We start from the raw sequence: 14,408 nt of genomic DNA, 5'->3' as shown, positions 1-14,408 counted from the left end.
AGAGCTTAGTAGTAATGGAGAATTGATTTCTATTGAGGAGTCAGAGGTCACATGGGATGGACAGCAGCTGTTGCAGTTAAAGACAATTTTTTGAGTAATTTTACAGCAAATGAGGTTTTTTCAAAATTTTTATTACTTTTTGATGATGTTGACAGGAGATTGAATAGTATTTTTTTGCTTGAGCACATTCAAACAAGTCAGTACTAAGTTTGCAGAAAATATTATAATTCAGAAAAATGCAACCCCCACTGAATTCAATCAGAGTTTACTACCTTAAAACTACATAAAAGTCCGTAAGTTTACCATACTATAGTTGCTCATGCATGGAGGATACTGAGTGCAAACCAATTCACTTGAAAAACCCATGACCCTTCAAAATGTGTAGGTCTGCTAGACTGAGCTATGGGTTTATACAGCTTCATATTACGATACATAGCAAAGAACAAAAGGAGAAAGGAAACAAAATTCCTTGTGGATCAAATAATATCACGGAAATATGAAGAACTCAATAATTTCTCAAGTCTTCAGAAGTCACCAAAAGAAAATTCAGAAGGGAAAGGTGGATTTTACTGAGTTTGCAAAATTATAAACTTGTGAGGAAATGTCAAAGGGTGAGAAAGTAGGGTGAGAAAGAGTGTTAATAAGAAAGTCTTGTGTATCTGATGTTTATATACCGTACCTAATTAAGAAATGCTGTGTCTGGTATTCCTTAAACTATGATTATGCATAATTCATGAAAACAGCTGCTACTGGAAGCAAGTCTGCTTCTCCAGTAGTGTGATGTATGCAGGGTAATGCTTATTTACTGGGCTCTAAACATGATTTTAACAGTAGCACATCTATATAATTCTGAGCTCACTAGGAATATATCCTGACTAGGCTTTGATCCAGGCATCACAGTGCTTCATAGGCAAAAATTCCAAGTCAAGTCATTTGCACTCCAAAGACCTGTCCCTGTGTAATTGAGCTCTTGGCCTCAAGACGGGTTTCCCTCTTCCCCCAAATCATTCTGTGCCATTTGGATTTGATCAGCTTCCCACTTTTCTGCCCAAACAGTTATTGTCAAAACTTTTGGAGGTTCCTGTGAATTATCAGTGCACAATGCCACATAAGCATTTTTCATTAGGTCAATAGAAACAGCCTCTCAAGACTGCAAAATTTCTTCTTGAGCTGAGTCCATGTGAGATAGATCTTCCTTTTCAGTGACGGTGTATGAAGCTGATCAGAAGTAAATTAGGCTATTCCTGGTATACCAGAAGAGTGTACTTTTTCCACCATTTCCCAAGCACAAATACTGGTAGTGATAACGATGCTCATAATTAGGTAAGAAGTAAGATGAGATGGTCAGGTAATTAATTTTGTTTCCATCCAGGGACAACTCTGCTCTGCCTGGTTTGTCCTGTTCCATGTAACAGACTTTATTCCGTGTTGTCTCCCACATTAATACAGTCATGTTTTTTTTTATGGAGGTGCATTCATATTCAGTGGAAAATAAATTGTATCTGGGGAACAGGGTAAAAAAAAAAATCCAGATACAGTTACAGAAGGCATAACAATGTAAGTACTTCAAATGCATACAGGTCAGATCACAATAATCATTCTAAATTGCATTAGAGCCTCTTTTATTTTTTTTTTCTTTTTGTATCATTTGAACAGCAATGTAGTTACTGGAGCTAGAAAAGAGTGTTCATTCCCAGAAAAAAATTTTCAGCCAAGTCTGTTACTTTTTCTGGCCATCTATGCCTGCCAAATGTCGTTCATGTTATTACTATGAAATGCTAACAGTCTTAAAGAGCAGGACACCAGCTGCTGAAGCTTTCAGATCCCCAAACAGGAACCGCAGGCTTATTGCAGTGAACTATAAAGACACTTGCAATATTTATCAAGTAAAGAAATATTGTTTTGAGATGAGATTAGATTTAATACATTTGAACTACTACCTACACTGACTTCCTGTGCTATCATTTTTTGAAGTAACAACACTCAGAACTCAATAGGATAATTTTTGTTTCTTGATCAATCTCAGAATAATTGTGAAAACTATTTGAGTCTCAGATATACAACAAAGTTACAGCAAATTGAGTTACTCTAAATCGGCTGAGGTGCAGTAACTCCATATTTTTGTATTTTGAGCTCCTTGCAAATGTCCTCACATAATTCAGCTTACTGAGTTGTGATAAATCCGATTATGTTACATTGCTGTGGGCTAAAAACATACACATGAAAAGTTACAGAACTCAGCTGATACAGGGTAATGTGGTAAACTGGCTTAACCTGATCACGTATCTGAGCCTATTTTCAGGGCAAGGGAAAAAAAAAATAAGCTTTGCTCCTTCCGTCCTTTTGTTCCCAAGTGTGCAGAGTTTGCAGATGTGCATTTATTTGTTATTTCTTAGCTGGGAACAAAATCCTTTTATGCTCTAAGGAACTTGGTGCCATTTCAGCAGTCCTGCATTATTTTCAGAAGGAACTTAACGGGCCAAAGGAAAAATAGAATCCTCTCAGAAATCCAGCTGTGGGAGCATGGGAGAGTTCAGATGGGAGCAGTACATCCCATCTGAAAGATCTGAACGATGTAAATGAGGCTATATTTGCTTCAAGTGTCCCAATACATGCAAATAAAGCTATTTCATGTTGGTGCTTGAATGCTGTGATCGATTATGTTAAAGACTTGCTTAATGTGCCAAAAGCAATCCTTTCATGAGTTAGCTCTTCAACAAACTACTGGAGCTACCTGTGCAAGTGGAAGTAAGAAATATTACATTTTGCACCTACCTTCTGATTATTAATTCTTATATATACATTCCTAGGGAACAAAAAACTAGTGATTTGTGAATTACAATGGTCTGGTTCTGTTGTGTGTATTACAAATTGGCAAATGCAATATGAGAATCAAATTGTTCAGAAATCCAAAGAAAACATGAAGAAAAACCAAGCAGCAAATTTAGTTATTTATACTACCTAGTATTATTTTGCAGCAATTTTAGTGACCTTTGATTTTATTTAATTTTTGGTGCAGGAGAGAGAAACTGCCATTTCTTGGTTTCTGTAGTCTGTTCTTCCAAAATCATTATTGTTGGGTTGGATTTAGGAGTTAGCATGAAGAATCCTTTTTCTATCTACCTATCTCAGCCGTTCCCACCAGATTCTATATAGAAAAAAGAAACGGAAGGAAGGAAGGAAGGAAGGAAGGAAGGAAGGAAGGAAGGAAGGAAGGAAGGAAGGAAGGAAGGAAGGAAGGAAGGAAGGAAGGAAGGAAGGAAGGAAAGAAGGTATGGGAATAGAATTAAGATCTTTGAATCTATAGACTAGACAATTTTTGCGCCATCAAATTATTTTTATCCTGCCAGCTGCAGTCTTCACTATCATAAGCGGAACATGTCTGTAGCAGACGGAATATAAAACATATTTGGGAAGCCAAATTCCTCTTTATGCAGTGTGACATAGGCCTTATTATAGAGACATAAAAGAGAACAGTCCCCCAGCAGTCTGATTTGCCATGTACCCAACTGGTTTAAAATTAGGGAGCTGCTTGTGAGACCTGATGTCACCATTTCCCTCTTCTCTCCTCTACATTAACACAGCAGTGGAGACTTGGCCATATTTTTTACAGCAAAGATATAAGGGTTAGAAGCTGACACATAAGGTTCACAGTTGTTCACTTTTACAATAGCAAAGGTGTTTAACTTTCTCAACATATTGCCTCATTCTCAATAAGGGCTATCAGGAAGAAGTGATCAGCTGACCATCAACATAAGGAGATCATAAAAGCATGGCAGCTCTAAAATACAGCCTACGCTCTCATAAACACTTCTGCTGGCTCACTTACATGCAGATGCTTTGTGTCTGAAGGCTCTCCAGAGAATATGTGCTGTAGGCACTAGCTACTCGGTTTCTCTAACTTTGAGAGATGTTTCCCATGTTAGTCTTTTCTCCTTTCAAGGAGCATAAGCCTCCTTCTATGTGGATAACCCCCCATAACAAGCTGCGAAGTTGTCTTCAACCAGTAAAAAGATGAGAAAAATCCAAGCTCTACATTTTAAAAAACGTATATACAGAAATCAGACAAAATAATACCAGAATAATAACATATTGAAATTCTGCTATGAGTATGCTAAAACCACACAGCATTGTTCCTCTCTATTGACCTCTGCTTCCCCAAGTCATAAACAAAATAAGATACCATCTAGAACACAGAACTTGAGATTCAACTCTCTCATCGCTTATATACATGCTTAAACTTTCTTACTTTATTCCATGAATATGGGCCATGTTATTTGGAAATATAGTTGGACATTGTCTGAGTTCAAATGCTAAATATGTTTTGGGTTTTTTTTTCTCCTCTATTGATTCTAAAAAACCTGAACTTTGTTTTTTTTTGTTGTTTTATTTTGTTTTGTTTTGTTTTGTTTTATTTACAGCCTCCTCTACCAAGACAACTTATGTCAGTTACAGCAATCAGGCAAATTGAGCAGGGATGAAATTCACTGGAAGACCTGCAGGATGAGATCTTGCAAATAGAGACTTTACCACCACCAGAATTCAGTCTTGGAAATATCAGTAGACTACATTCAAACCAATAGTCAGTCTCCTAAAGGACAAGGATTAAACAAGAGGCAAAAGGCAAAAAGAGACAGGGGAAGGAAAAGTCCAGTGTTATAACATAGAGACAGAGTGTCAAGCTTCTGAACTGTTCACTCACAAAATGAAGCAAATCACAAAAGGAAAACAAATGTTAGCTTGTGAAAAAAATGCTGTTGAAATAAATCATGTCTGATGTTATATTTGTAAGTACTTTTTTGTGATTGTGACAATTTCCTTTCCTGTCCTACATTGTTCAACTTGTAAAAGAAGATGAGTTTGTTTCTTGTGATGGCTGACTGAATTAAGTCCTGGGTTATGCTAAAATAAATGCAATGGTCAACGCATGCTAATTTTTATACAAAATAATTTATTTCTAATAATAAAGGAATGTTTTGCAAATGTTGAGACTTGTTTTGTTGCAGTTTTAAGGAGAAAAAGTCCTTACACTGTTGTCTATTGTTTGTTTAGAATGTGCAGTAAAGGTGGGTGTACAAATAAAATAATAATCATGGCATCAGAAGAATGCAGTGTAAACTCTAAGCACGTGTGTGTGTCTGTATGTGTGTATGCGTGCATGTGTGCGTGTATGTACGTGCATGCCCTCATGCATGTATGTGTGTGTGTGTACTCTGCAGTGTGTGAATTTATTTGTTCAAAGCTTTGTGACTATTTTTTCTAATGGAAGGATTTCCCCCCCTTCTCACCCTTCAAAGTAAGTGCATTTTATATGTTTGTAAAGTGAAGGAGTCCTGATAGTAATTATTTTGTATGATTGTATTATATTTTTGAACTTCCACTAATAATTTTGATCCTTTTCATTTCTGGAACTTACAGTTTGTAAGACTTTATGACAGCTAGACTGGATTAACCTGAAAGTCTATTCAGCCTAGTATCCTGTCTCTGACAGGGAAATGTAGCAGATGCTTATCTCAATAAAGGTGACTTTGAAATAACAGGTGAGAAATCAATAGAGAATTTGGAAAGCAGTAACCTAGTGGATATATGTAATATTGCCTTATTAAAACTTAAAAATCAAAGAAACAGTTGTCCATCTACAGTCTTCACATTTTCTAACTCCCATGTCAAATGATTGTGCATACACTAGAAATGATTGTGCAAAGATAAAGAGAAATCCATATAGATAACTATCATGTTAATAAACCCCTCCAAAGAAGTTGAAAAAAAGACAGCAAGCATTACTTACCTGTGATATTCTTTAAGACTGTTTCACTCCATACTCTGTTTGCCTTTCATCAAGTCAACGGGTCTTCACAATCGTTTGGTAATTAAATGTTATTTCTCCTGAATTAGCCTGGATGGCTCCTTGTGCTTTTTTCCTCAAAGGAGCTGTATTTTTGTAACACATCTTAGGGAAGCTGTGGTGGGGCCTAAATACATGAATGAAAGTTGAAGTATCTGAAACTGAATCTCTTTCTATTACAATGTCAACATTTGAACTCCGACACAGTCAACAAACAACATGACAGTCGATTTCCATTTTCAAAATATCTGACAAAACATAGTTAGTTTTCCACAGCATTTAAGTGCCTGAATTATTAACCAATGATTGCCTTGGTATGGTGGGGTATTGTATGTTTAGTGTGTGTGATATATATTTTATGAAAATTCCTTTGTTGACCATGCCACAAGCACATCAATCCCAAAACTATAAACTAATATATGGTTAATTTTAGGCATATGAGTATTGCAGCTAATGCGATGAGATGTTAAAAAAAATAATCATAAAACTAGTTTTAGTTCTGTTTTGTGAGCTAATATCTCATTAAATTGAAGCTTTTGGGAGAATGGAATGATTAGATCCGTGTTTCACCAGGACAGACTTTCATTCTAGGATGAATTCCATAAGACAGAAAGAGAGTCTTTTTTATCTAAAAACCAATGTTTTGGCACAGTTTCTTTTCAAAAAACCTTTGAAAAGTTTAGTTTTCAATCCACAACAAAAAAAGTTTCAAATATTTTTTCTGTAATATCTATACATAATAACACAAGCATAACAACATGCATTTGAAAAAGCGGAACATAGAAATTGACTTTAAAACACATTTCATATACACGTAAACACATTTTATATACACATGAAGAGTAGTGTATGATATATGAATATCTTCCACTTTCAGTGTAGTCTAAAGAAAATGTTACTCTGAACAGATTTACCAAGACCAATATACACATTTTTTGGTTGAACAGTAGGGTGAAAATTGAATGCAAAATATTCTGTGCATTTTCTGTGTCATTCTGTCTGAAACATGAAGTATATTAAGCCTGTGAGTCTCACTTCTATTAATGTAACTCATCAGATAAATAAGCACACAGTATGAATTACAGCATGAATTGTATGTTATCAAAAGACAATAGAACAGCAGTGGTCTCCAGGTTTCACTTCTATAGAGTAGTTATGTGCACTTTATGTATTTGCATAGAATGATGCATATCTGTCTCCTGTAACTGTGATCAAAACCACATTCTTCTGTTGTATCCCTCTAGAGCTATGGAAGAACAACGCATTTTATTTCTGAATGAAATGTCGACTTTGTTCTCTTCAGCTGTACAGACAGTAGCAGTTCTAAAGATTTTTTCTAGCAGCTTGATTTGTGAGTTCTGCTTCCAAGACTGTGACTTCAGGTGACTTTAAGTCCCATTTGTCCAATAGATTGTGCATTATCTCTACAAGTCCTAACTTCTAGGTTAAGTGACCTAAATTTTGTGACCCCACCTGAGCCCTACTTGGGGATTATTAAGAGACTGCAGTCTACAGCCTCTAACCAAGACTGATATACCTTTTGCAGCATCATTGTTGAACACAAACAGTTCAGATGAAGAAATTAAATATTTTTCAGTGATTGATTCTAATTAGATTGGGTGGTCTCTTTTTTTCAGCTTAATGTGGCTTTGTCTTCAATTAAAGTAAAAGATAACCTCCTAAAAAAAAAAGGATTATTATAAAGAAAGAACCAGGGAATTGTATAATACAGTTGAAGGAAAAATTGCTATAATTTTGCAACATGAGTATAAAAAAGGAGGAACTTCAGAAAAATTGCTTCCACTGTTCTTTACTTGTTATATTACAAAGTCCATTTTTTATTAGAAGATTGGGGGAATCCAGTCAGCAATAAGAAAAATCACCACAGAGTCTGTTATTGTGTCTTTGAATGCTCATACAGCTGCTGCATTTTCCTTCTCTCTCTATGAAATAGCCATTGCTTAATCTTTCTATACATGAAACTCGCTGTTTGGGTTTTTTTTAAGGTGTGTGGGTGGGATTTTTTTGGTTGTCGTTTGGTTGGTTGTTTGGGTTTTTTTAGCAACCTCTGTTTCTACCTTGTTCTGCTCTTTATCTGATAGCATTGACATTCATGAAGCTATAGTTAAACTGTTATCAACATTTCCATTAAGAATGATATTATCTAATACAAAAATTCTGCAGGTTGAAACTTGGCATATATTGTGCTACTTTATATGCAAAAGAACGTAAACGGAAAACTAGAACTATTTACATAAGTTAAAATGAAAAGCTTACAGTCAAAATAAATTCCTGAGGCCAATGTAATCAAAAGGCAGTAACAATTTAAAAACTGAGATTTGGCCAATGATCATAATACTGTATGTTCTAGTTCTGAATAATACAATTAGAAAAATTCAAGGGAAAATTATATGAAAAAACCATACAAAAATATAAATGTTCAGTATCCATTTTCACATACCTTTTCACTCTCTTCCCTTCAAACTATATTTTGAGGGCCTATGGCCCTAATGTAAACACCGTTCAAGTTAATGAAGGTCTTACCTTTAAATTCAAAGATTCTGAGATCAGACATCAGATGATTTATCGTTAAAATAAACTATATCTTTTTAAAAATATTATCTTTGAATAAATGCCTGTCACTGAAAGCTACATTACTTATATATCAATTTGTAACTGTATTTTAATTGATAATTATAACTTTTAGGATGCTTTGAAATATTCTATAAGCAGCTCGGAGAAGTCCCACAAATGCTAGCCTCATGGGGGACTTCAACTTACCAGATGTCTGCTGGAATACAATACAGCAGAGAAGAGTGAGGTTCCTGGAGTGTGTCGAAGAGAACTTCCTAACACAGATGGTGGGTGAGCTAACTAGGTAAGGTGCCCCACTGGACCTGTTGTTTGTGAACAGAGAAGGATTTGTGGGTGGTGTGGTGGTTGGGGGCCGTTGTGGGCATAGCGATCATTAAATGATAGAGTTTCAATTCCTGAAGAAGTAAGGAGGGGGGTCAGCAGAACTGCCACCTTGGACTTCTGGAGGGCAGACTTTGGTCTGTTTAGCAGCCTGGTTGACAGAGTCCCTTGGGAGGCTGGACATTCTTCAAGAAGGAAATCCTTTCAATGCAGGAACAGGCTGTCCCTATGTACCAAAAGATGAGCAGGCAGGGAAGAAGACCAGCCCATCTGAACAGAAAGCTTTGTCTGGAACTCAGGGGAAAAAAGGGAGTTTATGACACAAGTTTTATGAGGAGTGGCTGAAGGAACTGCTGCTGTTTAGTCTGGAGAAAAGGAGGCTGAGGGGAGACCTTATCGCTCCTGAAAGGAGGTCCCTCCCTCAAGGTGGAGGTCAGTCTCTTCTCCCTGGCAAAAAGTGATAGGACAAAAGAAAATGGCCCCAAGTTGCACCAGAGGAGGTTTAGATTGGATATTAGGAAAAATTTCTTAATTGAAAGGGTTTTGATACATTGGAATAGGCTGCCCAGGGAAGTGATCCTTAGGGACATGGTGGACTTGTCAGTGCTAGGTTTTCTATTGGACTTGATGATCTTAAAGGTCTTTTCAAACCTAAATGATTCTATGGTTCTGTGATGGTAGTTTTGCAACTTGATGATCTGCTGTGGCAAAAATGATGCCTCATCTCACTAGAAAATATATGCTAAAAGCAAGTAAACTTTGTGAATGATCCAATACTCCAAATCATCATATTGCAAATTAGGTAGTGCATTTGGTGACCTTAAAGGTCTTTTCCAAACGAAATGATTCTATGACCCTATAATTCTTTATCATACAAGCAACTCTGGTGTATAAATTACTCACTACAGAGGATTATTTTAACCTGATCTAAAACAAATGATTGTTGCAGCAAAAAGAACCAAATTGTGAAATCATTAGAGGAATACAGACTATGACAGATAACGCTCTTTAGGACTGATTGAAGTTAACCAACTCGATTCCCAAAAAGATCTAGATCTTGGAGCTTTCAGTTTATAAATAAGGACTGGGTGAAAGTCTTGAAGTGACCTGCAATCTTACTTCTGCAAACTTTCATTGCCTCACTTCACAAATGTGAGCAGTTCATTGTGGAAAAATTAAAATGCATACAGATCAAAGCCTGGCTTGGTGCCTCTAGCTTGCAGACAGGTGATAGGATGATATCCTCTGTCAATGGCCCTGTCTTCCAACAGAGAAGCTGTCCCAGCATATAAATCTAGTGCAGACTAGTTTTAGCAAGATTTACTCTCTCCTGTCAACCATACTCTTCCACAAACTCCAAAGATACACTGTATGGTAAAGATTTGATCCAAAGTCAAGTGAAGTTCACATGAGTCTTTTAGTAGCCTGATTTACTTAGAACCACCCAGAGGGACTGGATGATTCTACTTATTTCTAGTCCAGACTGTAACCTGAAACCATTCAATGACTTACAAATCAGATGGGCATGTCAAATGTCAAAATACATTCCAGTCAAATTTTCATCCAGAAGAAACTACCATTGTTATGAATGATGTTCCAGTGGCAAGACCGAAAGATGTATGGCAAACGCACAGTGAGTGAAGTATTTAATGAAAGCGTGCATGCTGTGGCACATGCACATTAGTGTGAGAGTGCCTGAAAATGTGATTATCCAAGTTTTGTTAAACAAGAGGATTGTCCCAAGTACTTTCAGTCCACTCAGATTTCACAGTATTTCAGTAGCTGATATCTTGAAGTTTAATAATTAAATTTTTGTGTAGGCACAGTAACATTTTTTTCATCTAAAATTATAAGAAATCATTATTGTACAAACCTAGGTTTTATTTCCGATCATGAAGAAGCAGACTACAGTTTTAAAATTGCTATTACTGGTTGTTTATGTGTGAGTACACTGAAGCAACTCCACCAGGACACACAACTTTGTTTTACTGAGATCAGGAACAAGTCCTAATGTTGTTTTGTGACTACAGGATAGACACAATGAGACCTGAATGACTCTGAGTATCAGGTCAATGAAAGAGAAATTAAATAGGATTTATAGAAAATACTTTAACAGTTCTATAGAAAGAGTAATGGGTCATTTTGTCAAAAATCCCTTTTCCAAGAAATGTCTAAATAACAGTTTCCACAGCATGGTGTTTAACTAATAGTACTAGCTCTCTCCCAATGAATAGATAATTTTTATTACTAACCAAGGGAAGAAATGAAGGAAAGCATTCCTAACAGATCCAGTTTGTAAATGTATTGTATTGGAAGATGACTTCGTCATTTATGCATTTATTTAAAGGCAGAATGTTAAAAAAAATGGTGGATGGATAAAGAGAAAATGTCTCACAACATTCTTTTGTAATGCTTTGGTTTGAAAAAGTACATGAATGATCCAGCATATTTCACAATGACATCATCCATTAAATAAAACCATAGTTTATCACTATGCTTTCAAATAGCTTATGTGCCATCTGGTATGATTAAGAAATTACATATGGATCTACATATTCCAGTTAAATTTTAAAGGGTGAAGATCAAGGACAGAAGAGGTAAGCATTACTTTTCCCAGTTTTGGTTGTATCTAATCTAACGGCACCTTTAGCACTTTTGGTACTGCAATTGTTTGCATCCAGAAAATACCATTTCATATTTCACATGCATATTTTATTTGCTGTGGGTAATTACCTCCTGCAATGTAATTGTGAAATGGTCTTTTTCTTAGCAAGAAGCCATTTCTTTCTGACTTTCTCCTGAAATTTCTGTAGCGAAGTATATGTGTCACTAATCCCTATTGTGTTTCCTGGGGAAGTGAATGGTTGTGATTGGTGGGATACAGCAAATACAAGAAGGATAGAACTTATCTGTGGGCTGCATCCTACACTTCTGAATATATGGAAGTTTCGTTGTCCTCTTTTGGTTTCTTGCTTTGCTTAAATTTCCCAGTAAAATCATGAGAACTGCAAAATATATTTAGTGGAAATAATCTGTTACACCTGTGCAATGAGAACAAGTTGGCTGGTGAACAACTTATCAACATTCATGAGATGTACAAAGGATTCTACAGTGACCTTTTAGAGACAAACTTTGAAAATCTTTGTAAGACTATTACTGAAACAAGTTTAACACAACCCTAATTTGTAGTTCATTTCCTGACAATTTTTTTAAATAGAATCATTATTAAGTTTTCCAAATTCCTTTAAGTTATCATAACCAAAATTCTTCCAAGTGAATATGTCTGATAGCTTTAATTACTATCTGTTAGAAGGTGTTAGTTTTTCTTTATTGGTCAGAGCTAGAAGAAACACATACCTAGAAACACACACAATGGCCAATATAAGCATTACAGAGTGTCTTGTTCAACGATGTCATCTAATATCTACAACACTGCCAATGCACTAACTTCATCCTGATCCCAAATGAAGCAAAACATAAATTGCATTGCCAGTATCAGTTCCTGTTTCATGCAAATGTACCTTGGCAGCTCTTTGAACAAATGATAAGCCAAAGCTTAGCGTTGTTCTGCAAAGTTTTTCTGCAAGATTGATGTCATTAAAAAATTCCTATATGCAATGCTAGTTTCAAAGCCTTTTTTACTTCCTGTTTACCTGATACAGCATATACTCTGTTTGTGGGAGCCTGCTCTACTTCCCAAGTTAGCTGCAGTGTCTTTACTGTCTTTGTGAGCATTGACTGTCAATATTAAATGAGTATGACCTTTCAGAAAAGAAACTATTTTTATTTCAATTACAATTTTTTTTTTCCTAGTCTTGCTAGAGTGTTGATCAACTTTCCAGTAGATATGTTTTGATTTATGCTTGATCACCATCTTTTTCAGTACAGCTTCTAGTAGTTCTCTTGTACTCCCCTTAGAGCTTTTTATCCAAGTACTGCCTTTGGTATCATGGAAGGAAATGTATCAATGGAATAAATCCATGGCAACAACAGTCAAATATGAGGAACAACAGGGAGAAAAGTGCTGAAAGAAGGTAAAACAACTCCAGAAAACATTCCTGGTTAGAGAGAGGACTGATTGTTTTCTTCTGAGGAACTGAAGAATCATATTTAAAGGCAGTTTCCACAGGTTGCTGATGGAATTCTGCTTCAGTGGCTTATTGTTTTCTTACAAAATCTCAACAGCTGGATTAGCCGTTGAATGCTACCCATTCTTTTTATTTTTTTTTTATAGAATTTTAATAAAATCTCAAAAAGATAGAGAGAGAGCACAGGTGAAAATGAATGTTGAAGATGCATATGATATATTGAACTGCCAAACTTTTGGGCACTTGCCTGTTACAAGAATATGAAATCTTCATTGAAGATAAACCTATCCATACTTCTACTTATCTAAATATGTCTTTAGGTATCTCTTTACGTATAGTGCAGACTGTAAAGAATAAGCCTCAGTATTGCTCGCCTGTTGCGTTTGACTCAGATGTGCAGTTCTTACTGTGTGCGTAATTTAGAGAGGATACAAAGTTGTAAATATAACTGTATCCTTATATTCTGCCCCAGCTCCCCATAGTTATTCATCACAAGTGATAGACATTTCTAAAAACAATATGCTGTTTACTTCTTCATTTCTATAGTTCATACACTTATCTGAAAATGCAGAACAAGTTGCAATCATTTTGATATACAGAGGTTATCATTTCTTGTGAGAGTTTTCATCTTTTGCTACCGTCTCCTGTGTGACACTGAACAAGGAATGACAGGAAGATTAGTTTTATATGAAATTCAGGGTATTTTTCACTGAATGACAGCTATGAAGTGCACAATTTGCAAGATAAAATAACAAAAATGTGATTATTTCAAATGCCAGACTGATGGTGCTTTATAAATTATTGCCTAAAACATAGAAAGTTTAGGACAGATGCCTGAAAGTGTGTTCTAGAGATAATTTCAAATGATGATGATTCAGAACCTATTTCTTGACTTAAGAAAAACGAACTGTTACTTCAAGAAACAGGCCACATATAAAACCAGAACAGCACTGGCAACAACAACATAAATATTACAGGTGAAAGAAAGGAACCATTTGTTTTCTCAGAAAGTCTGATTGACTCAGTGCATTTTATATTTATGTATATTGCTTTGCCAAGAAAATGGAAATAATATAGTACAGGTAATAAGGTCACAAAAAAATAATCACACCATGCCTTTTGGTTGTTCTTCTACAGAACAATACTACACACACTTAAAGTCTCAAGTATAGTACTATGACTTCTTTCAGGGTTTTTTTTTCTTGAAAGAACCATATTCATGATCCCCCTTTAATAATACTCTTTAAAACACATCATGCCTTTCTTTCAAGAACAAGGCAGAAAGCCTCTTTTTAATGAATCCTATGTGTCCATTTGAGAAAAGTATACTGTCCCAGGCAGGCGCTTGTGCGTTTTCCACCACTGGATCCTACTGTACACCTCTTAGCACCAAGGCACCTGTCACAGTTCCTGACCTGCGTTTGATGAGGTGGCGCTTGAAGGCCAGGCTTTCCCTAAGCAGCACTAATGGCAGCAGAATGTTTTTTGTGGTAGGAAAACATCACTGGAACTATTTCCCATCTGGGTGAATTTCCCACAGATAAGAAGTCAGGGATCAA

General features: G+C 35.9%; 1 protein-coding gene across 8 annotated transcripts in view; it reads left to right on the top strand.

Moving 5' to 3' along the window:
• The window catches only part of GRM8 (glutamate metabotropic receptor 8), a 357,440-nt gene extending 352,453 nt beyond the window's left edge, over positions 1 to 4,987 (top strand). For all 8 annotated transcript variants that reach the window (XM_063323315.1, XM_063323314.1, XM_063323313.1 and 5 more), the window contains one exon: positions 4,422 to 4,987. In XM_063323315.1, the coding sequence (XP_063179385.1) occupies positions 4,422 to 4,471 (50 nt within the window). In that variant the 3' untranslated portion in view covers positions 4,472 to 4,987. The remainder of the gene's footprint in view (positions 1 to 4,421) is intronic.
• The last annotated feature ends 9,421 nt before the right edge of the window (positions 4,988 to 14,408 follow it).

The sequence above is a fragment of the Chroicocephalus ridibundus genome, chromosome 1, assembly GCF_963924245.1.
Source record: "Chroicocephalus ridibundus chromosome 1, bChrRid1.1, whole genome shotgun sequence".
Lineage (NCBI taxonomy): Eukaryota > Metazoa > Chordata > Aves > Charadriiformes > Laridae > Chroicocephalus > Chroicocephalus ridibundus.
This window is presented reverse-complemented; position numbering and strand designations above follow the sequence as displayed.